General features: G+C 35.8%; 1 protein-coding gene across 1 annotated transcript in view; it reads left to right on the top strand.

Moving 5' to 3' along the window:
* The window catches only part of dnah5 (dynein, axonemal, heavy chain 5), a 264,013-nt gene that overhangs the window by 155,762 nt on the left and 86,116 nt on the right, over positions 1-22,135 (top strand). The window contains exons 57-61 of the mRNA XM_056476107.1: positions 1,560-1,791; positions 9,125-9,239; positions 14,227-14,403; positions 18,546-18,749; positions 22,111-22,135. The exon at positions 22,111-22,135 is cut by the window's right edge and continues 155 nt beyond it. Of these exons, the coding sequence (XP_056332082.1) occupies positions 1,560-1,791; positions 9,125-9,239; positions 14,227-14,403; positions 18,546-18,749; positions 22,111-22,135 (753 nt within the window). The remainder of the gene's footprint in view (positions 1-1,559; positions 1,792-9,124; positions 9,240-14,226; positions 14,404-18,545; positions 18,750-22,110) is intronic.

The following is a 22,135-nucleotide window of genomic DNA, read 5'->3' as shown; positions in this document are numbered from 1 at the left end:
ATAAAAAAAATATATATTTTCAATACACAGTATGTAGATTTTTTCAACACAGGCTCTTTGGACATTTTAGTGTGTGCTTTTGGAATCAGTGAAACAGCATATGTAAGAATATGTATATAAAGCATAATATGTATATAAAGCAAAATATGTCCCCGGGGCTACATCTGGCGGATGTTTGTGTGATAAACGAACACATTGGAGTGGTATGATGCCACTGACAAATTATGTTTCTTTTCATAATATACCACTGATTGCTTATCTCTGTTTGGACTGCTTTTTCAGTGTGGTCAGTTTGCTCGGTAGCTCACCTTGTACAGCATCAGTCTTGGGACATATAGCAGACCAGGGTTTGTTTTACTTGTTTTCGATGGATTTTCTTTTCTAGTATGCTTCTGTAAACACTATGGGTCAGTTTTAGGCAAAGGAGGTTAGTGGGTCAGTAGATAGCAAGCTGATATACGCAAGACAAGCCAACCAGCCTCACTTACGGACGCGAGCTAGAAGGACGTAGAAATGGACAAGAAATGTACACAGCAGTCACTGGTGGATTTAAGAGAATTGGCACATATGAGAAAATGTGGCCCAGTAATGTATTTGAGATTGTCAAAAATGTACACAGCGGCCTCTAGTGGATTTGTGAAAAAAATAAAAAGATGTTGCCCCGGTCACATATTTCGCCAACACAGGCTTATTGGGAGAAGAATCCCAGGACTACATTTCTGAGAACTGAGAAATATGTGCCTTGGGGTACATAATGGCTGTATTTTGTGTGAGAATGACATGGGGCATTACCGCTGACCGGGTTTTCTCGCATGACTGGTTTGCTCAGTAGCTCACTATGAATGGCACCAGACTTGGGAGGTAGAGTGGAGCCAACCGGTGTTCCCCAAAAAAAGAGCAGTGTGAGACTGTGGTAAAAGTATAGCTTGTGTCTTTTAGTTAGCTTTTAAAAAACTATCGGTTGGGTTTAGAGAAGGGGTGTGTGGGTCAGTGGATATCAAGCTGGTATGTGCACGATGACAAGCTGACCAGTCTCTCTTATCAATGTGTGCCAGAAGGATGTTGAAAAGGACAAGAAATGTACACAGCAGCCTTTGGTGGATTTATAAAAAACGACACGTATGAGAAACCATGCCCCAGTAACGTATTTGAGATTGTGAACAATGTACATGGCTTCGTCAAGTGGATTTGTAAAAACAAACTTATAAGAACACATACTGTAGACTAGGGTATATGTTTCTCGGTTCTCAAAAGTGAAGCCTGGGCACATATTTTCAATGAGCCTGCAATGTATTTAGCAGTTTTTTTTTCTTTTGTTTTTTTGCTGTTGTTGTTTTTTTTAACCCTTAAATTGCAGATTATCAAATAGTTCTATCTAGGCCAAATATTGCCCATACTTAACAAATCATATATGGAAAGTGTATTTATTCAGCATTTAGATGACATATAATCCTCAATTTAAAAAATTGACAATTATAAATGGTTCTGTGGTCCATGTTCAGATTGTATTGTACGAATAAAATAAGACAACAATGTCTTTTTGTTTGTTTTTGCTGCAGTGTCAGAACACTTCCTGTCCACGTATGACATTGACTGCACGTCGGAGGTAAAGAGTGAAGTGGTTCAGTGCATGGGCTCTTTTCAGGATGGGGTGGCAGAAAAGTGTGCAGATTATTTTCAGAGGTATCGACGTTCCACGCATGTCACACCCAAATCCTACCTGTCCTTCATCCATGACTACAAAACCATCTACAAAGAGAAGCACTCAGAGGTCCAGACTCTCGCTGACAGGTCGGTATTAGCAAAACTACAATTACAAGAGCTTACATTTAATAAAGGAAGTCCATACATTTGAAAGCAAAATTATTAGCCCTCCTTTGAAATTTTCCTTTGAAAGTGATTTTTAACAGACAAGGAAATTTCCAATTTTTTTTTCACTATTTAGTTTATTTCTGGAGAAAGTCATATTCCTTTTAGTTTAGTTTGAATGAAAGCATTTTATATAAAATCAGGTACATAAATATTGGAAAATCAACATAATTTTAACATTTTTGGCTCTATATACCAACACAATAGATTTAAAATGAAACTAACAAGATTTGCTTTAACTACAGACTGTCAGCTTAAATTTGAGAGTATTTACATCCAAATCAAGTGAACAGTGTAGGAATTACAACAGTTTGCATATGTGCCTCCCACCTGTTAAGGGACCAAAAACAATGGGACAATTGGCTTCTCAGCTGTTCTATGGCCAGGTGTGTGTTATTTCCTCATTATCCCAATTACAATTTGCAGATGAAAGGTCCAGAGTTCATTCCTAGTGTGCTATTTGCATTTGCAATCTGTTGCTGGCAACTCTCAAGATGAGATCCAAAGAGCTGTCACTATCAGTCAAGCAAGTCATCATTAGGCTGAAAAAACAAAAAAAAAACTAAAAAAACAGAGAGATAGCAAAAACATTAGACATTAGACAAAACAACTGTTTGGAACATTCTTAACAAGAAAAAACGCACCAGTGAGCTCAGCAACTCCAAAAGACCCAGAAGACCACAAAAACAACTGTGGTGGACGACGAAAAACTCTTTCCCTGTTGAAAAAAACACCCTTCACAACAGTTGGCCAGATCAAGAACATTCTCTATGAGGTAGGTGTATGTGTGTCAAAGTCAACAATCAAGAGAAGACTTCACCAGAGTGAATACAGAAGGTTCACCACAAGATGTAAATCATTGGAGAGCCTCAAAAACAGGAAGGCCAGATTAGAGTTCTAAAAAGCCTTCACAGTTCTGGAACAACATCTCATGGACAGATGAGACCAAGATCAACTTGTACCAAAGTGAAGAGAAGAGAAGAGAAGAGAAGAGAAGAGAAGAGAAGAGAAGAGAAGAGAAGAGAAGAGAAGAGAAGGAAGAGAGAGTATGGAGAAGGAAAAGAACTGCTCATGGTCCTAAGCAGTGAAGCATGGTGTTGGTAGTCATGGCGTGCGAATTTTTGGCTGCCAATGGAACTTGTTCTCTTGTATATATTGAGGATGTGACTTTTGACAAAAGCAGGCAGGAAAAATTCTGAAGTGTTTCAGGCAATATTATCTGCGCATATTCACCCAAATGCTTGAGAACTCATTGAACGGCAGATGGAGAATGAGCCAAAGCATACTGCAAACGCAACCGAAGAGTTTTTGAAGAGAAAGAAATAGAATGATATACAATGGCCAAGTCAAGCACCTAACCTGAATCCGATTGAGCATGCACTAAGAACAAGTAAGAACTGAAGACGTAGAAGCAGTTTAAAGTAAAGACCTGACAGAGCATAACCAGGAATGAAACCCAGTGTCTGGTGATGTCTATGCATTCCAGACTTCAGGCTGTAATTGACTGCTAATGATTTGCAACCAAGTATTAAAAAGTGAAAGTTTGATTTATAATTATTGTTCTGTCCCATTATCCCTTAACAAGTGGGAGGCACATATGCAAATTATGGTAAATCCTACACCGTTCACCTGATTTGGATGTAAATACCCTGCAGTTAAAGCACATCTTATTCTTTTCATTTCAAATCTATTGTATGGTGTATAGAGCCAAAAATGTAAGAATTGTGTCTATGTCCAATTATTTATGGACCTGACTGTTTATATAATTTTTATAAATGAGTTTCTTCTGTTGAACAGAAAATAAGGTATTCATAAAAACCTGTATCCTATGATTTCCATAGTAGGAAATACAGATACTATGAAAGTCAGTGCTTGCAGGTTGTCAGCTTTCTTCAAAATGTCTTCTTTTGTGTTCAACAGAAGAAATAAACTCGTTTAGGAACAAGTGAAGGGAAAGTAAATGATGACAGATTTTTTTTTTTTTTGAGTGAACTATCCCTATAGGATCAATATTTTTAGATCCCTTAAGAATTTATTTATTTCCGATAAGCTACACAAACTACTGTTGTCCAATGACTTGCCTAACCAACCTTACTTAACTATTTAACCTAATTAACCTAGTTAGGTCTTTAAATTCACTTTAAGCTGAATACTAACGTCTTGCAAAATAATATAGTAAATTTTATGTAGTCATCATGAAAAAAATGACATTAGAAATTTGTTATAGTCATTAGTCATTATGTACAGTGCATTCGGAACGTATTCATAGCGCTTCAGTTTTTCCACATTTTTTGTGTTACAGCAGTATTCCAAAATGGATTAAATTCATTTATTTCCTCAAAATTCTACACACACTACCCCCATAATGACAATGTGAAAAACGTTGTTGCATATATATTAAAAATAAAAAACCTAAAAAAAATGACATCACATCACACGTAAGTATTCACAGGCTTTGCGTGAAGCTCTAAATTGAGCTCAGCTACATTGTTTCCACTGATCATTCTTGAGACAATTCTCAGCAGCGTACTTGGAGTTCACCTGTGGTAAATTCAGTTGATTGGACATGATTTGAAAAGGCATACACCTGTCTATATAAGGTCCTAGAATTGACAGTGCATGTCAAAGCACAAACCAAGCATGAAGACAAAGGACTTGTCTGTAGACCTCCGAGACAGGATTGTCTCAAGGCACAAGGCTGGGGAAGGTTACACAAAATTTTCTGCTGCTCTGAAAGTTCCAATGAGCACAGTGGTCTCCATCATCCGTAAGTGGAAGATGTTTGGAACCACCGGGACTCTTCCTAGAGCTGGCCGGCCATCTAAGCTGAGTGATCGGGGGAGAAGGGCCTTAGTCAGGGAGGTGATCAATAACCCGATGGTCACTCTGTCTGAGCTCCAGCGTTCTTCTGGGAGAGAGGAGAACCTTACAGAAGGACAACCATCTGTGCAGCAATCCACCAATCAGGCCTGTATGGTAGAGTGGCCGGACGGAAGCCACTGCCTGCCTGGAATTTGCCAAAAGGCATCTAAAGAACTCAGACCATAAGAAAGAAAATTCTCTGGTCTGATGAGACTAAAATTTAACCCTTCGTAGTGAATGCCAGGCGTTAGGTTTGGAGAAAACCAGGCACCGCTCATCACCAAGCTAATACCATCCCTACAGTGAAGCATGGTGGTGGCAGCATCATATTGTGGGGATGTATTTCAGCAGCAGAAACTAGTCATGATAGAGGGAAAGATGAATGCAGCAATGTACAGAGACATCCTGAATGAAAACCTGCTTCAGAGTGCTCTTGACTGGGGTGACGGTTCATCTTCCAGCAGGACAATGAAGCAAAGCACACCGCCAAAATATCAATGGAGTGGCTTCACAACAACTAAGTGAATGTCCTTGAGTGGCCCAGCCAGAGCCCAGACCTAAATCCTATTGAACATCTCTGGAGAGATCTGAAAATGGCTGTACACCGTCGCTTCCCATCCAACCTGATAGAGCTTAAGAGGTACTGCAAAGAGAAATGGCAAAAATTGCCAAAAACAGGAGTGCCAAGCTTGTGGCATCATATTCAAAAAGCCAAAGGTGCATCAACAAAGTATTGAGGAAAGGCTGTGAATACTTATGTACATGTGATTTTCCAGGTTTTATATTTTTAATAAATTTGCAACAATTTCAAAAAATATTTTTTTTCACATTGTCATTATGGGGTATTGTGTGTGGAATTTTGAGGAAGTAAATGACTTTAATCCATTTTAAAATGAGGCTGTAACATTAAAAAAATGTGGAAAAAGTGAAGCGCTATGAATACTTTCCAGATGCACTGTAGTTGTACAAAAATGTAACTTCTTTAAAAAACACTGGGGAAATATTTCAATTTAAATTTTAGATGAAGGCTAATCATTTTTTGTATATCAGTACTGAGCTGCACCATTTTTTGTTTTGTTCACAAAAACAAATGTTTGTTACTATAATTATGTGCTAAACCTGGTTTTGAAATATGTGATTTGTGCATTTGAATTAAATTACTGCCTTCTTTTTAATTAAATTAATCTATAGATTATTTCTTTTTCAAAAACAGTATTATTTGGCTTTATGTAAAGGAGATGGTGGATTGGATGCTGTGAAGTGATGCTGTAAAATCCCACAAAGTTTCTCAGATAATCTGCTGCGTCCTACACAATCTATCACAAGATGGGAAAATGTGCTGTGCACACACTTTCCGGGTGCATTTGCATTTTTATCTTACTTTGCATAATTTATTCACTAAACTGGGAGCTAAAACCTCTCAAACAGTGCATGCTAATAAACAGCACTATCAGTAGGGGCAGTTGATTTAATTAGATTCTTCTGTGACTTTATGGAGTCTGGAGAATTTCCCTATGTGTTCTACTGTCAAAACAAGTTATAACAATTGGGATAGGCATTGCTGTGGTGTCGTGATTAAAATCGCTTGACTTTTCAAATACTCTGTCATATACAGTATGAGGGTGGAGCAAAAGTCAAACAGAAGAAAAGAAAAATCAAATGTTTCGACCGTGAGTCTTTGTCGAAGGATCACAACTGTTTTTTTTTCTCTCCTGTTGTTCATGTAATAAATTACTGTACTGAGTGCAGACCTCTTTTGGTACTTATAAACTAATTTTAAACAAAAATAGTTCTATGTTTTGACCTACTTATAAGCACCTCATGAGCACCTTGGTGCTATATGTCGGTGCACTTAACCAATAGGCTATTGGCGCCCACAGTACATCATATTTCTGACTAAAGTCTTTTCGTTGATCCCAGTTGTAAGAGCAACAAATATTAACTTGACTTCTAGTTGATCATTTGGAAAAGTGGTAGAAGGTAGATTTTTCAGATGAATCATCTGTTAAATTGCATCTTAATCATCACAAATGAACAGAAGACCTATTGAAACCCGCATGGACCCAAGATTTTTACAGAAATCAATCAAGTTTGTTGAAGGAAAAATCAAGGTTTGGGCTTACATTCAGCATGGGGTGTGCAAGAGATCTGCAGAATATATGGCAACATCAACAGCCTAAGGTATCAAGGCGTTTGTGCTGCCCATTACATTACAAACCACAGGAGAGGGCAAATTCTTTTGCAGGATAGCGCTCCTTCTCATACTTCAGCCACCACTTCAAAGTTCCTGAAAGCAAAGAAGGTCAAGGTGCTCCAGGATTGGCCAGCTCAGTCACCAGAAATGAACATTATTGAGCATGTTTGGGGTAAGATGAAGGAGGAGGCATTGAAGATTAATCCAAAGACTCGTGATGAACTCTGGGAGTCCTGCAAGAATGCTTTCTTTGCCATTCCAGATGACTTTATTAATAAGTTATTTGAGTCATTGCAGAGATGCATAGATGCAGTCCTCCAAGCTCATGGGAGTCATACACAATATTATTTATTTTCCCACTGCACCATGACTTTATATTCTATACAGTACATTATTTTTGTTAAGTGACAAGACCTTTGTCTAAGCAAAGTCAGACCTTACTGTCCTAATTAAATAATTAAAAGTCAAGGCATGATCATATTTTATTTTGGTAAAATAAGCGTAATCTTGAGGCCTTTGCCTTTCATATAAGCCACTTCTGATACCAAATTATCTACTAGAAGTCAAGATATTATTTGTTGTTCCTAAAACTTGAATATGTGACAAGACTTTTGTCAGGTAGTGTGTAACAAAATAAATACTTACAAAATTCCCTTGATCTGTTAAAACATAATAACTTCAACTGTATTTATTTTTTTGAATTTACTAATGTTCCACTTTAGAAAATGTAGTTTTGAATGTATTATAAGGCATGTTTTGTGTGGAGAAAAACAAAAATTATTGACAAAGTTTTAATGTTTGTTTGGTGTTTAGTAATATTTTTAAAAGGCTATGGGGTTTTAGACAAGTTTAACTGCAGTATGTATTCTTGTAAAGTAATTGAATTCTATCTGTTTAAAGGTTGGTGTTTATTTAAATTGGCAGGGTTTTTTATTTTGAATACAGTATTTACATAATGTATTTTATATTTTAAATATGCCAAGGCTAGGCCTGTTGATGGTTTATGTGTTGTCTCTGTTTGTTGTTAAGTAAAATGACAGAATTCTGACCCATTTAACTCTAATACATTTTGTAGGCTTATGAAAATAGATGCTTAACGTCTCCATTGACATTATTATGTTTTATTTTCTGATGGTATATATATATATATATATATATATATATATATATATATATATATATATATATACTTTCCTAGTTAACCTAATTAGCCTAGTTAGCTTTAAATCTAAATAGCACTTAAAAAATTAAAAAATGTATTGATGAAACTTCTTTCTGTTAAACAGCACTTGGGAAATGTTTGAAAGAGAAATTTTACTGGAGGAGTAATACATTTTATGTCAACTATATATATTAGTGGTGTAACGAATCACACGCTTCGGAACAAACGTGACCTGCGGATTAAGAATTTTTTTTTACTTGAAGATTAATCCTAAATTTGTAACGATCGCAGAGAGATTGCCTCTGGCATCATTCAAATCACATGCATGAAAGCATTTTGACTTTCCTGTACAACATAATGATGATGGAAGAAGTTCTGGTAGGTTTTTCAGGATGTGGTGGGTTTCTTTTGTTTAGCCTGCATTAATGCAGTCAGTGTAAGCTACAAGATTAATCATTAAAAGATCGGAATCTCAACACGCGCGCAACATAAATTATAAATGATGGTGATTTGCATATTTATTAATCTTTCGAATTGCTGCATTCAAATCTGTGTAAAAAATCGCTAAAATCAAGAAAGAGATTCAACCCTTAGTCTTTTGAGTCATTTGTGAATTTACAACAGTTAAATAACACAGAAGTACTGGGATAACAGTTAATAGGTTAGATAAAACCACTGATGTTTATGGCAAAGATAACAATCACTACATTTAGCTTACAATATGCATTTATTTTGATGCTAAAAAATGAAAGTTGTAGGCAGCAATTACCTTATTTAATGGCACCCATCCATCAAAAATATACCACTGAATTTTCCTCAAAAATGATGCATTTGGCAATGAAACATGAAGTTTTTTTGAGTGAATAACTGAATCATTTATTTAAAAAAAATTATTTTATTTTTATTTTTTATTTTTTCACAGTACTGAATATTTCACAATTGATTTTGATTCAGCTGATTATTTCTTTATTTTATTTTTAATAAAATTGCAAGTTCTAAGTTCTGTTTGTTAAAACCTCACCTTTTTGTTTCAACAGAATGAACACCGGGCTCCAAAAACTCAAGGAGGCCTCTGAATCTGTTGCTGCTCTCAGCAAAGAGCTGGAGGTGAAGGAGAAAGAACTTCAGATAGCCAATGCGAAGGCTGATATGGTAAATAAGCACACAGAATGCAATCACTGTATGTGTTTGATAATTATTGCTTATCTCCTAAACTTATTTGCATTTCTGACTATTTTGAAATGGCATGTATTATTTATTAAAAGGGAAAGGGCAACAGAACTCTCTCTATGCCCAGGTCAGTTAAGGCTCCTGTATGTGTCTTCCCTGTCCACTTCCCTCTATACAGTATATGATTGATTCTGTCATCATCTCAAAAATCAAAATCTGTACTGTACAGGAACAAGAGTGCATCAGCTTATTACTTATTATTGATAGGTTTGAGCCATGGGGAAAAATGACAAAGTAGATATTTGTCCATAAAATAAATAATGTACTAAGTGACTGTAGTGATAACCTGTACTGCATTCTCGGAGAGTGGTAACCTCAACTTTATGTAATAAAAAGTATTATTAATACTTGTTTATTGTTACTTGTTTATTATTAATACTTGTTTAATTTTTACACTTATTACAATGTATGTCATCGCAATTTTCTTAATAGTAAAATTAATCAGTTCTAAAATTAATTCTTATTCTCCAAATGCTCATTAAAACATGGCTCTCAACATGGCTCTTTATTTGCAAAAATACTTTCTAGCTTAGTGTTTCTTCTTATATAGTTCAATCAGATTTGCATCACTGTAGCTTGCTGTGCAGTAACTTGTCAGAACTGATGCAATCACAGATTTCTCACCTTATAAAAAAGCAACAACCGGCATTTAAAAATACCAGTGCTAATTAATCTGCACTCCACTCAAATTATAAGAGCTCTCTCATTAGCAGGCTCAGAAAATAGATCTCGGTGCTGAGTTGCACTACATTTCTGTGTACACAGAAGCATTTTATGCAACGAAAACCACCCTTGAACTAAAAATCCACCTTTTTTCATTGAGTATTAGACATTTTGGTTGTTGTGATTATAACTGCAAACACTTCATCTTAACTTCACAATATGCAATAGTTGAAACAGCTTATAGTTTCATTCCTGAACTTGGAATAAAAATGAATATTATGAGATTATTTTACTGACAAATGCACAGTGAAAGTAAGAAAATATTGTTTTTTATTACTATTATTTTTCAATGGGAGGAAAATGCTTAACATGCAGTTTAGGGCATTATATGTATGTAATTTATTTTTAACAAACTGTTAACTTTTTTCATGCTACATGAAGCTTTTTAGTATATTCTCTTTGTGTTTTGTGAGCGAAAACAAATATTGTTGAGAGAACCAAAAAAGTTTCTCATGGGAAAGCAAAAACTTTGTTAGAGAATGCAAAAGATTTTATTTTTTTCAACCATCAAGTCACATTAGGGCAGGAGTCTCAAACTCAAATAGGCGGGGGGCCATATCGGTGACTGACAATTCATAGGAGGGCTGTTTTAACATTATAGCACACAAAAAAAGTAGAAACCTTATGTAATAGATGCACTCAGATATTCTTCCCCAGAGTATCAAAGCTTCTTCTTTTTGTTTCTTGTTGCTCACATTGAAGGGGTAGTTTAAATTGCTATGAAAATACTACAATTTAATAGAAGGTATAATAATAATAATAATTAGGGATGTCCCGATCAGGTTTTTTTTGCCGTTGAGTCCGAGTAATTTAAATTTTAGTATCTACCAGTAAGGTAAATACAGATCTGGACCTGGAGTCTTCTCATTTAGTATAGCTGATTAACCATGTGGATGGATGATAACGGCCTTCTGAACCTATCAGTAGGCGCAGAAGGCCCCTACCTGCCCATATCTATAAGCTGACAACCACTGATAACACCTATTAAATCAAATGATAACATTCAATGCGGGTAAAATATGCCTCTGAAAAAATTCTCTTCAAGGGCCTGTACCATTTTATCTCTTCAAAACACACAGAGCATATTCAAGGAACCACTACTATCAGTTTTAAATGGAAGATATAATAGTGAATCCTCCTCATAACAGTGGTAGGACATCTTATATTTCCAAAATGGCACCCAGGGGAATCATAAGCTGCGTCCCAAATGGCACACTATACACTATGCACTTATGCACTTACAACCTCAACAGCATAGTTTATGATTTAAGTCTTGTCACAAATGTAACACTAAAGTTTTTACTAACCGCAAATTCAAACCATTTCCCTGATGACGTTTGACGGTTGCCAAATTAATGAAACAAATGACCAAACTATCAAATAATACCAGCCATGAGTGAGTATAACCGCATTCACAATCAGGAGGCAGCATAATCACTCTCGTAGGAGAATTTTGCTTTCATAATCCAAAATCAAATGTAAGTGCCCCTTCCGCAACTTGAGCAAAGCTGCAGCTGTTGAGTGTGTGAAGTGTCCAACAGTTCTTTTTGACGATTAAATAAATGCATCATCCATGAATTTAAAGTGCACTTAATCTTTTTAGAATAAAAAAAAATCTGTGTGAATGTTCTACTTGCACAATTTTTACTATAAAAAGACATAAATAGTGCGTACATATGCTATTTGGGAGCCCCATACAGTATATAGAGAGAAAAGAGAAGAGGACCTTAAATGGACCCTTGAGGCACACCACATGACAAAGGAGCCTACGAAGAAGAATTTTTTTCCCATATTAAACCACACCATTAGAAACCAAGCCATTAAAATCCCTGTGTTAGTTTGAGTGCAAAGCTTCCAAATCAAAATCCAGTAAACAACTCATACATAAAGCCAGGTCTTATTTTCTTTTTAATTATTGGTCAACAGTGTTGGGTAAGTTACTTTAAAAAGTAATAGATTACAAGTTACTGATTACTACTGGAAAATTGTAATTTAATTACATTACTAATTACTTCATGTAAAAAGTAATTATTAATTACTTTACTTGGAAGTTACTTTTAAAACATTAACAACTACAGCTCTTTTTTAGTAATTTATTGTATTGAAAAACATAACAATGGGTTTAACACAACAGCTTGACAAATTCAAAAGATTTAAAGAGATAGTTCACCTAAAATGTTAAATTCTCTTATCATTTACTTAATCTTCGCTTGTTCCAAACCTGTCTGTCTTTTTTTCTTTGTTGTTGTTCTTTTGAACACAAAAGAAGACATTTTGAAGAAAACTGGATACTTGTGATTAATGAGATTCATAGTAGGAAAAACACCTACTAAACAGCCTACTATTTTTGCAGTTGTGGAGACAAACTGTAAACCCTCAAATATTCAGTATGTGAAATCTGGAATACGTAAGAGCGTCACGATGCTTGTGCGCCATTTGAGCACTGTTACTTCCAACATTGCAAAAAACGAACTTACACAAAAGACGCGATATGTGAAAGGCCCCATAAGCAGCTATGCGTTTCTTCATATTTTCAGAAGTAATCTTCACCCCTGGTCCTGCATAAAAATCCAATTTAGCCTATTTAGGCTGAGTTGGACCATTGTGTTTTTGTGCGCCGGTATCCTCCTTGGCTACCTACCCTAGAATGCTTTCTGTTTAAGTGCTTGAACAAGTTGCTGGTCGAGTTAAAGCAGTTGAAAGTTCTTTAGAGACTGAACATAGACTGCAGTTCACAGTAATACTTTTGTTTTTTACATTCAATGAAATCAAAGTAATGTCTGCATTTCCACTTGAGAAGGCAAGCACTCTCGTAAGCAGCTATTTGAGCTTGCGTTCTCCAACAATTTAAAAGTGAATGCTCACTAACTGCTAAACTTATTGCTAAAGCATAATTTTAAAAAATCAAATATTGTTTTATAAAATCTATATTTGTAATGTAGATAATGAAATTACACTGATTTTAGTGACTGTAATCAAATTACACACATTTAAAATGTAATTCGTTACAATACTGCGTTCCCCAAAAGTCTAAGTAGAATACAGTAACGTGTTACTGTGGGACGCACACAACTCTGTTGGTCAATAACCTCTTACACATTACAATATTTAAGTAAAAATATGTAAAAGTAATAATAATAATTATTATTATTATTATAATTATAATTATAACAATAATAATAAAGGACACTTTACAAAGAATGTAACAAAAAGAGATAGTACAAGCAGACATAAGTAGAGTAAACATTAGGTAAACAAACATACAGGAAGTCCAATATAACAAACTGTATATACAAAACAAGACCTAAGAGACAGATAAGCAGAGTGCAGGTGGATCAAACGAAGTGGTCAGTTTGTCAGATTAGAAGCGAAGCATTCAGAAAACAAGTGAAGATTGGAATTCTGAGATATTATTAACAGAGCGGAGTGAGCGTGGTAGAGAGTTCCAGAGTTTGAGTGCAATAACACTAAATGATCTGCCCCAATTGAAGAGAGGCGGTACTGAGGGAAAGCAAGAGTCAGAGGAACGTAGTGAGCGACTAGGGGTGTAGGTGACAAGCTTTTGGAAGGATAAGAGGGAGCTAGGCCATTTAAGGACCTAATGCAAGGAGGAGAATTTTGAATTACAGTAACATTAACATTTACAATAACATATTAGTTTAAGCAATGAATCACACTATTAATTACTGGCTTATTACCTGCCTAATATTAAGATGTGAACTTCTTTTTTTTATTAGTACTTTAAAAGCATGATCTTATTCTACAATCCTTATCCTACCCAATACCTAAACCCAACTACTACTTTACTAACTATCAATAAGCAGCAAATAAGTAGTTTATTCAGCTAAAAATATAAACAGTCAGTGATTTGTTAATTGCACCCTAAAATTAAATGATTGTAACTCCAATTTATTGCACTCCATTTATTTTTTCTTATAAAAGTATCAAAAAGAAATTCCATTCTGTTTTGTTCTTAATGAAATTGAGCATGCTGCACAGAGCAATCTAGTATTCACTAGATAAAAGACTTGCCTTCCAGTCACAGGCTAAGCAAAGATCAATACTGAGCTCTGAAACATTAGGAAGATAAATGAATAACCTCAGACTCTGTAATACACCGTGACGTGCCGCTGAAATGACAGCACTGATATTAGCATTTTCCTTTCTTTTCTAATTTTTGTTTCAGGTGCTGAAGGAGGTCACTGTGAAGGCTCAAGCTGCCGAAAAGGTCAAAGTCGAAGTGCAAAAGGTCAAAGATAAAGCGCAGGCTATAGTTGACAGCATTTCTGCGGACAAGGCCATTGCCGAAGAGAAACTAGAGGCAGCCAGACCTGCTTTAGAAGAGGCTGAGGCAGCACTGCAGGTCAGGAACTATAGGAATCCATTACACAATTCATATTACTTTATAATAATTTAAATAATGTACAACATTAGAATATCACATAAATCATTTGAAAGAAAAAGCACTGTTTCCATTCTGTGCGTTCATTTTCTGGGAAACAAATGCAGTGTATCAGTAATTATATTTAAAGTTCTACTAGAAGGAAAACCTTTTTTTCCTCATAAAAAATGCATTGTGCGTCAGAGCAGAATACATGCAATAACAATTGCAGTCATGCCATCTTGAGTTTGAAGAAGGCATCTGATACTTGAGATTTTTTGTACAACCTGTGCACACACTGTTAGACATTTTATTGTATTTTAGGCGTAACTTACTGGCAGCGCTGTGGCCAGCAATTTACCACAACTGCCGCTTTACAGTAACTTACCAGTAAATGTGTTTCTACCATATTTCATTTTACAGTAAAATAGCCTTATACTGCAACTTCTTTTTATGTTAAAATGCCCTTTAGCACATTTGAATCTTATAGTATGACAATTTTTATAGTACTTTTACTTTCAAATTGCATGTACAGAAGCTGTTTGTAGAACATCGTCTCTATCACTACAGAGCGCATCTGACAGTCACACACAGTTAGATGAATAGACTGATTCAAAGGTTGCATAGGAAGGTGATGACGGTTTTTAAGGGAAAGGCAGGGAAAATTGCTGTTTTTACATTTATTTCAAAGTGCTTTTAAACCAAAATTAAACAAAAGCATAATTCTCTTGAACAGCTCTTATAGAGAATATTTGGGAAAATGACAGGGTTTACAGGTATGACCAACCTGATCTCACATGGAAAGGTAACTATTTTACGTTTTGCCATTTTAGTGACTATTCAATAATTATTTTCCTTCAGTTTAAGGCTGGTTCATATATCTGCATCGAGTGATCGGCACGACCCACGGCACCTGCCTTGCGCGTAGCCATGCATTTATAGTTCTGCGTGCTGTTTGTGTTGCTGTGCAATTACACTTCCGAAACGCTAGCTGGCAGCCGGTTTTTATGTTTCTCTTTGTCGAGTTTCTTTGCGGGTACTTTGTTTTTTCTGACTGCTACAAGTGTCTAAAACCTGTTCATTCAGAGGCGGGACCGGCGGACGTATAACTACTTTAATCATAAGGTAAACACAAAACTAAAATTTCCATCTGGAGCTCCTTCATGAGACTTGATATTTATAAACACTTGCTCCAATGGGTTTGTGCGGCTATCAGTCCATCAGCACTATCAAGCTGACCAATCACAGCGCTTGCGCTATGCATTGTTGCGACGTGTAGCTCCATTTTTTTGAGAAGTCAGGGTCAGCGACAGCCACAGCGAGGGGTATGAGACCGCATGATGGCTGCATGATGAAGTATAAATCAGCCTTTAGTCCCTTTATAATTTAGGGGTTGCCACAGCAGAATAAATCACCAACTTATCCAGCATATATTTTATGCAGCAGATGCCCTTCCATCTACTGCCCATGACAAGGAAACACTCATACACTCTCATTCACACACATACACTAAAGACAATTTAGCTAACCCAATTCACCTACAGTGCATGTCTTTGGACTGTGGGGTAACCTGGAGCAACCGGAGGAAACCCACACAAACACGAGGAGAACATGCAAAATCCACACAGAAATGCCAGCTGACCCAGCTGAGGCTTGAACCAGGGACCTTCTTGCTGTGAGGTGACAGTGCTCCCCACTGTACCACTGTGCTGTTCATTTAAGTGGCTAATTCCTACAAATTTATGGGAGTTCAATTTTACAAAAATGTACAATTTTTAAAAGGAGGCATGGAACCCAACCCCACCCTTAAACTCAATTGTCATTGGGGGATGAGCAAATCATACCAAAATGCACAAATTCACATGAATTAGCCACTGAATCAAACAGTTATGAATTGCCGTGAGATAGTGTTGGTATGATCTATTAACATATCTCACCCCTTCACTTTCCACCTGACCACTGCCACATTGCTAAAATACATTAAGCAGTAAATTACTGGCGCACTGGACCAGCAATTTATCACACCTGCCCCTTTACAGTAACTTACCTGTAAATGTGTTTTACAGAAACAGGGCCCTACCACTGTTTCATTTTACAGTAAAATAGCCTTATCCCACAGCTTCTTTTAATGGTAAAATGCCCTTTACTACATTTTAATTTTACAGTATGGCAATTTTTAAAGTACTTTTACTGAAATGTATTTACATTTTACAAAGCCAGTACAAAACCTTTATTTTTAGCATTTACTATTGAATTAAAAAAATCCAAACAAGTGACAAGATCATGTACATTATTTTTGTATTATTTATCATTATTTTATCCATTTTAAATGGCTTACAAAAGTCATTTTCATTTGTCAGCCCTAATTTAAATACATTTCGTGATACAAGATTTTTTTTCATCAACAGTCTCATTTTTGTCTTCAACTACAGTAGCAGTACTTTGATTACAGTAAAACATTGCAAATTCCTAATATGCAGTAAACTCTGTTCCGAAATAAAAGCTTTTAAATTGGAATCATTCGCTACAGTTTGTAATGACATGCGACTTGCATTTACAGGTGAATATCTGATCTACCTGCTTACACTGCAGACACAAGGGCACATATCTGATTCATATCAGTTACATTTTCACATTTGAACGATGCCTAATTCTGATCTGAGATCTGATGTGATTTTTTTTTCCTATATCTGATCTGTGACATGATGGGACAAAAATTTTAATTGGGTCACTTGAAACATTCAGTATAAATGCAGCCTAAAAGCCACAGTGCATCCATTGCATTTCGTTTTCTAAGATGCAAACAATTTATTATACAATAAAAAGGCCCATGATTTTGTTCTCTTTGACTTATTGGATGGAATCAGTGCTTTATTGACAAATGATTTTCAGTTTAATTCACATCTTTGGATGGAAACGTAACTAGACAATATCAAACCAACGTGCACTATCCTAAAATGCAGATAAAAATGGGTGCATGGAAACTTAGCAAATGAGAGGAGTGTGATGTTCATGGGGCATCATGGTGCCTGCTGTTTCGGTGTAATTGCACGCTGCCTGTGAGAGTGTAAAAATAGATAGTGTGATGGCAGGGTTGCTGTAGGTGCTTTTGTAAAGAGCAGGCATCTGAAAGCAGTCGCCTCTAACCAACCCCACATCCCCACAACATACAACCACCCAAAACATATCTGTCAACATTGGCATGTTGAGTATTCAGAACTGTTTTATTGTACATAAACATAGTTAAAACAGATAGAAATGATAGAACATACACAGAAGCACACATTAGAAACAAGTATCAAAAACAATTTGAAATTTAGTCTATTAAAATTGATGGCCTGATACGCAAAATTAAATCAAGTTATCAAATCTAACTCACTTTTTCTTCACTGTACAGTTTACATACACATTTCGATTGAAGTTACTGTAGTTATTTAGTGGGGTGGCACGGTGGCAGAGTGGGAAGCAATGTCTTCCTCACAGCAAGAAGGTTGCTGGTTAGACCCCAGCTACGTCAGTTGGCATTTTTGTGTGGAGTTTGCATGTTCTCCTCATGTTGGCGTGGGATTTCTTCAGGTGCTCCGGTTTCCCCCACAGTCCAAAGACATGCGCTATTAGTGAATTGAACAAACTAAATTGTCCGTAGTTTATGTGTGTGAATGAGTGTGTACTGGGTTGTAGCTGAAAGGGCATCCGCTGTGTAAAACATATGCTGGATAAGTTGGTGGTTCAATCCGCTGTGGTGACCCCTGATGAATAATGGGACTAAGCCGAAGGAAAATGAATGAATGAATGAATGAATGGAACCCTTCGACAATCTCAAACATCAATGGAAAGCTTATTAATTAGCATGTATAAATCTTATGAAACTTTTGGTCCAGGATCACACGTTTTACACATTTTTAATTACAAAATTACAATTACAAAAGCACTGTGTGATTTTCCAAAGCCAGTGTCAAATGTATCGAAATTCCGCTATTTTACGCCTTAGCTTTGATAGAAAGGAACTTACAGCTCTCTACTTTTTCTTCAGTTACTTTTATAGTTACACTTTATTTCTCTACATACACTGTTTTGGTTTTTATTAAACTTGTGTATTTCTGTTTCTGTTTATCTTTTAACAGACAATAAAGCCATCAGATATTGCCACGGTGCGAACTCTGGGTAGACCACCACACCTCATCATGCGTATTATGGACTGTGTGTTGTTGCTCTTCCAGAGGAAAGTGAACACAGTGAAAACTGATCCAGAGAAAAACTGCACCATGCCTTCCTGGCAAGAGTCACTCAAACTTATGACTGCAGGCAATTTCCTGGGCAGTCTACAGGTATCAGATTTTAGTACCCATTGCATTATTTTTGCCCCTTTGATTGTACATTGAATGTAAGGTTATGCAAGGTTACTTGAACCACAAACAGTGATATAGTATTACTGAATTAAGCTGCTTTCAATGCTGTACTTGTAATTGCAATGGCAGTACTGCTAATACCTAAAATAAGATCTAAATAACAGTGATTACTACTGTAGTCCAATATAAAACGTTTTGACATTTAGGAGTTTAAATAAAATTGATAAAATAGCATTATTATAAACAAAGTATTTCAAATACATTCTGTTGTTCTGAACTTTTTTATTTAGCAGAGCATTGAGAAGTCTAGTCTCACTATTAACTGATAGCTTGCCTATTTTTAAAGGAATAGTTCAGCCAGAAATGAAAAAAAAAAATGTTTATTTGTACTTCTAGGGCTCTATTTTACGATCTATGCGCAAAGTCTAAAGCACAGGGCACAAAGCATTAAGGGCATGTCTGAATCCACTTTTGCTATTTTAAGTACTTAAAATATGCTCTGCGCCACGGCGCATGATTTAACAGGGTTGAGCTTATTCTCTTAATGAGTTCTGGGTGTGTTTTGAGAATAAACCAATCAGAGTCTCATCTCCAATTCCTTTTAAGAGCCAGTTGCATCGCGCAATGGCGCATTTGCTATTTACGTGGTGGACTTTAGAAGTGGAAAAACTGAAGGCTTTGCTAGCTAGAAAACAGTTAAACAGACCATCTGGAGCTCGAGGATAAAAAAGTAGCCTCCTCCACTTGGCCTTTACTTTCACTTTCACTTTCTCTCTTTCCTGGATAAGGAAACGGTGTTGTACGCACCCCGCTAAAGACATCCATTAGCCTAATTAATTTCATTTGTTAAGCGCAAAGATTCATTTCAATACTATTTCTAAATTCAGTTCTAATTTCCAGCAAACGAATAAATGAACAATAATAACGAAGTGTGGTCAGGAAAGAGTTATATCCAAACACACATCCTATACCCCATATGGTGCAAAACCTGACAGGTGGACCAATCTAAGCTTGTTTTTAATAAAACAAATACAAATATGCATACAATAAATAATACTACTAATAATAACATTATATAAAGCCAGTTGTCATGAATATACTGTGAAAAGCCCCCCAAGATGAAGGCATAGAGGTAGTGGTTTTTATATTTATGTAGAAAGTAATATTTTTTGTAATATTTTATTCCTTGAATTTCCTTTCATTTGTAAAGATATGTCTGTATTGCTGTACATTCTGTGTATTAAGCAATGTGTAAGCGAGGTGCACAACTGACGCGCTCTGCGCTGGACTTTAGACTTGCTTTCAGCTGGTTTATTGCGCAGTCTATTTTAGTTCCTCAACATAGAAACTCGCCAACAATGCGCTTGAACACACCTCTTTTGTAGACCGAAACACCCATGAGTCCACAAAGTGACACAAATGGATTTGCTATTTAAACAGCGTAGCGGAAAACAAAAAGTACTTCCTTAATAACTAATAATAAGCAGCAAATTAGGAGTCAAATTAGGAGTCTATCAAGAACCATAGAACCATACACTCAAAAAATTATTTACTCAAAATATGACTTTTCCTTCATGTTTAAATTATTCATTTAAAGAGAGTTGAAACAACAATTTGTAAGTTTTGTTGTTGGGACAAAATAATTGTTTTATGTTCAGTCCACTTAAGTTTGTAAAAAGGTTAAGTTAAATGTTAACTTAACTTAATAGGTTTGTGTTGGGACAACCTGGAGTAATTGTGTGAAACTCAGCATTTTTTGTTCCTTAAAATAATTTTTTACCAAATTATAAGTTCCACTGTTTCCAACTGTTTCAATCTTTATAATGTTTCAAGTCATCATATACCATCATTGAATGTTTTCCGAAGGATCATGTGACACTGAAGACTGCAGTAATTGGTACTAAAAATACAGGTTTGCCATTCATATGAATAAATAAATTATATATGCTGACATACTGTATGGAATGCCTGATTTACATAATTAGACAAGACATACTGTATGCTTGCCACCCACACTGGCAATCGGCAGCACAGAGCTCACACATTTGGAACATTCACAGATAAATATGTTCATTCATAAATGCTACAACATTTACTGTTTCTGCAGTACAGATTGTTTTTTTGTCACAATGTAATTTTAAACTTGCACTCTTGCACTCTTGCACTTGAATTTAGCCTGAAAATTTGAAAAAAATTAAGCTTTAAAAATAAATTATAGCAAGTCTCTGTAACCTTTTTCAGATATAAAAATGTTATGTATAAAGAACATGCATATATTTATAAACATTACCTGACAAAAGTCTTGTCGTCGATCCCAGTTGTAAGAGTAACAAATAATAACTTAACTTCTAGTTGATCATTTGGAAAACTGGCAGAAGGTAGATTTTTCCGATGAATCATCTGTTGAGCTGCATCCCAATCATCACAAATACTTCAGAAGACCTATTGGTATCCGCATGGACACAAGGTTATCACAGAAATCAATCAAGTTAGTTGAAGGAAAAATCATGGTTTGGGGTTACATTCAGTTTGAGGGCGTGCCAGAGAACTGCAGAGTGGATGGCAACATCAGCAGCCTGAGGTATCAAGACATTTGTGTTGCCCACTACCTAACAGACTACAGGAGAGGGCCATTTCTTCAGCAGGATAGCCCTCCTTCTCATACTTCAGCCTCAACATCAAAGTTCCTGAAAGCAAAGAAGGCCAAGGTGCTCCAGGATTGGCCAGCCCAGTCACCAGACATGAACATTATTGAGCATGTCTGGGGTAGGATAAAGGAGGAGGCATTGATGAATCCAAAGAATCTTGATGAACTCTGGGAGTCCTGCAAGATTGCCTTCGTTGCCATTCCAGATGACTTTATTAATAAGTCATAGCAGAGATGTATGGATGCAGTCTTAGGAGTTATACACAATATTAATTCTTTTTCCACTGCACCATGACTTTATATTCTATACTGTACATTATTTCTGTTAAGTGACAAGACTTTTGTGTTAGTAAAATCAGACCTTAATGCCCTAATTAAGTAATTAAAAATCAAGACATGATCATATTTTATTTTGGTAAAATAAGTGTAATCTTGAGGTCTTTGCCTTTCATATCAGCCACTTCTGATACCAAATGATCAACTAGAATTCAAGTTAGTATTTGTTGTTTCTAAAACTTTGATAGGTGATACGATTTTTGTCAAGTATATATATATATATATATATATATATATATATATATATATATATAATTCTATATTATATTGATGTCCTTTACATATGTTTCTTAAACACTATAGTAAAGTTGTTCTCCTCCAACTTTTTAATTTATTTATTTTTTATTTTTGCTTTAGCAATTTCCCAAAGACACCATTAACG

The sequence above is a fragment of the Danio aesculapii genome, chromosome 16, assembly GCF_903798145.1.
Source record: "Danio aesculapii chromosome 16, fDanAes4.1, whole genome shotgun sequence".
NCBI lineage: Eukaryota > Metazoa > Chordata > Actinopteri > Cypriniformes > Danionidae > Danio > Danio aesculapii.
Note: the sequence above shows the minus strand (reverse complement) of the source record. Positions and strands in the feature narration are given on the sequence as shown.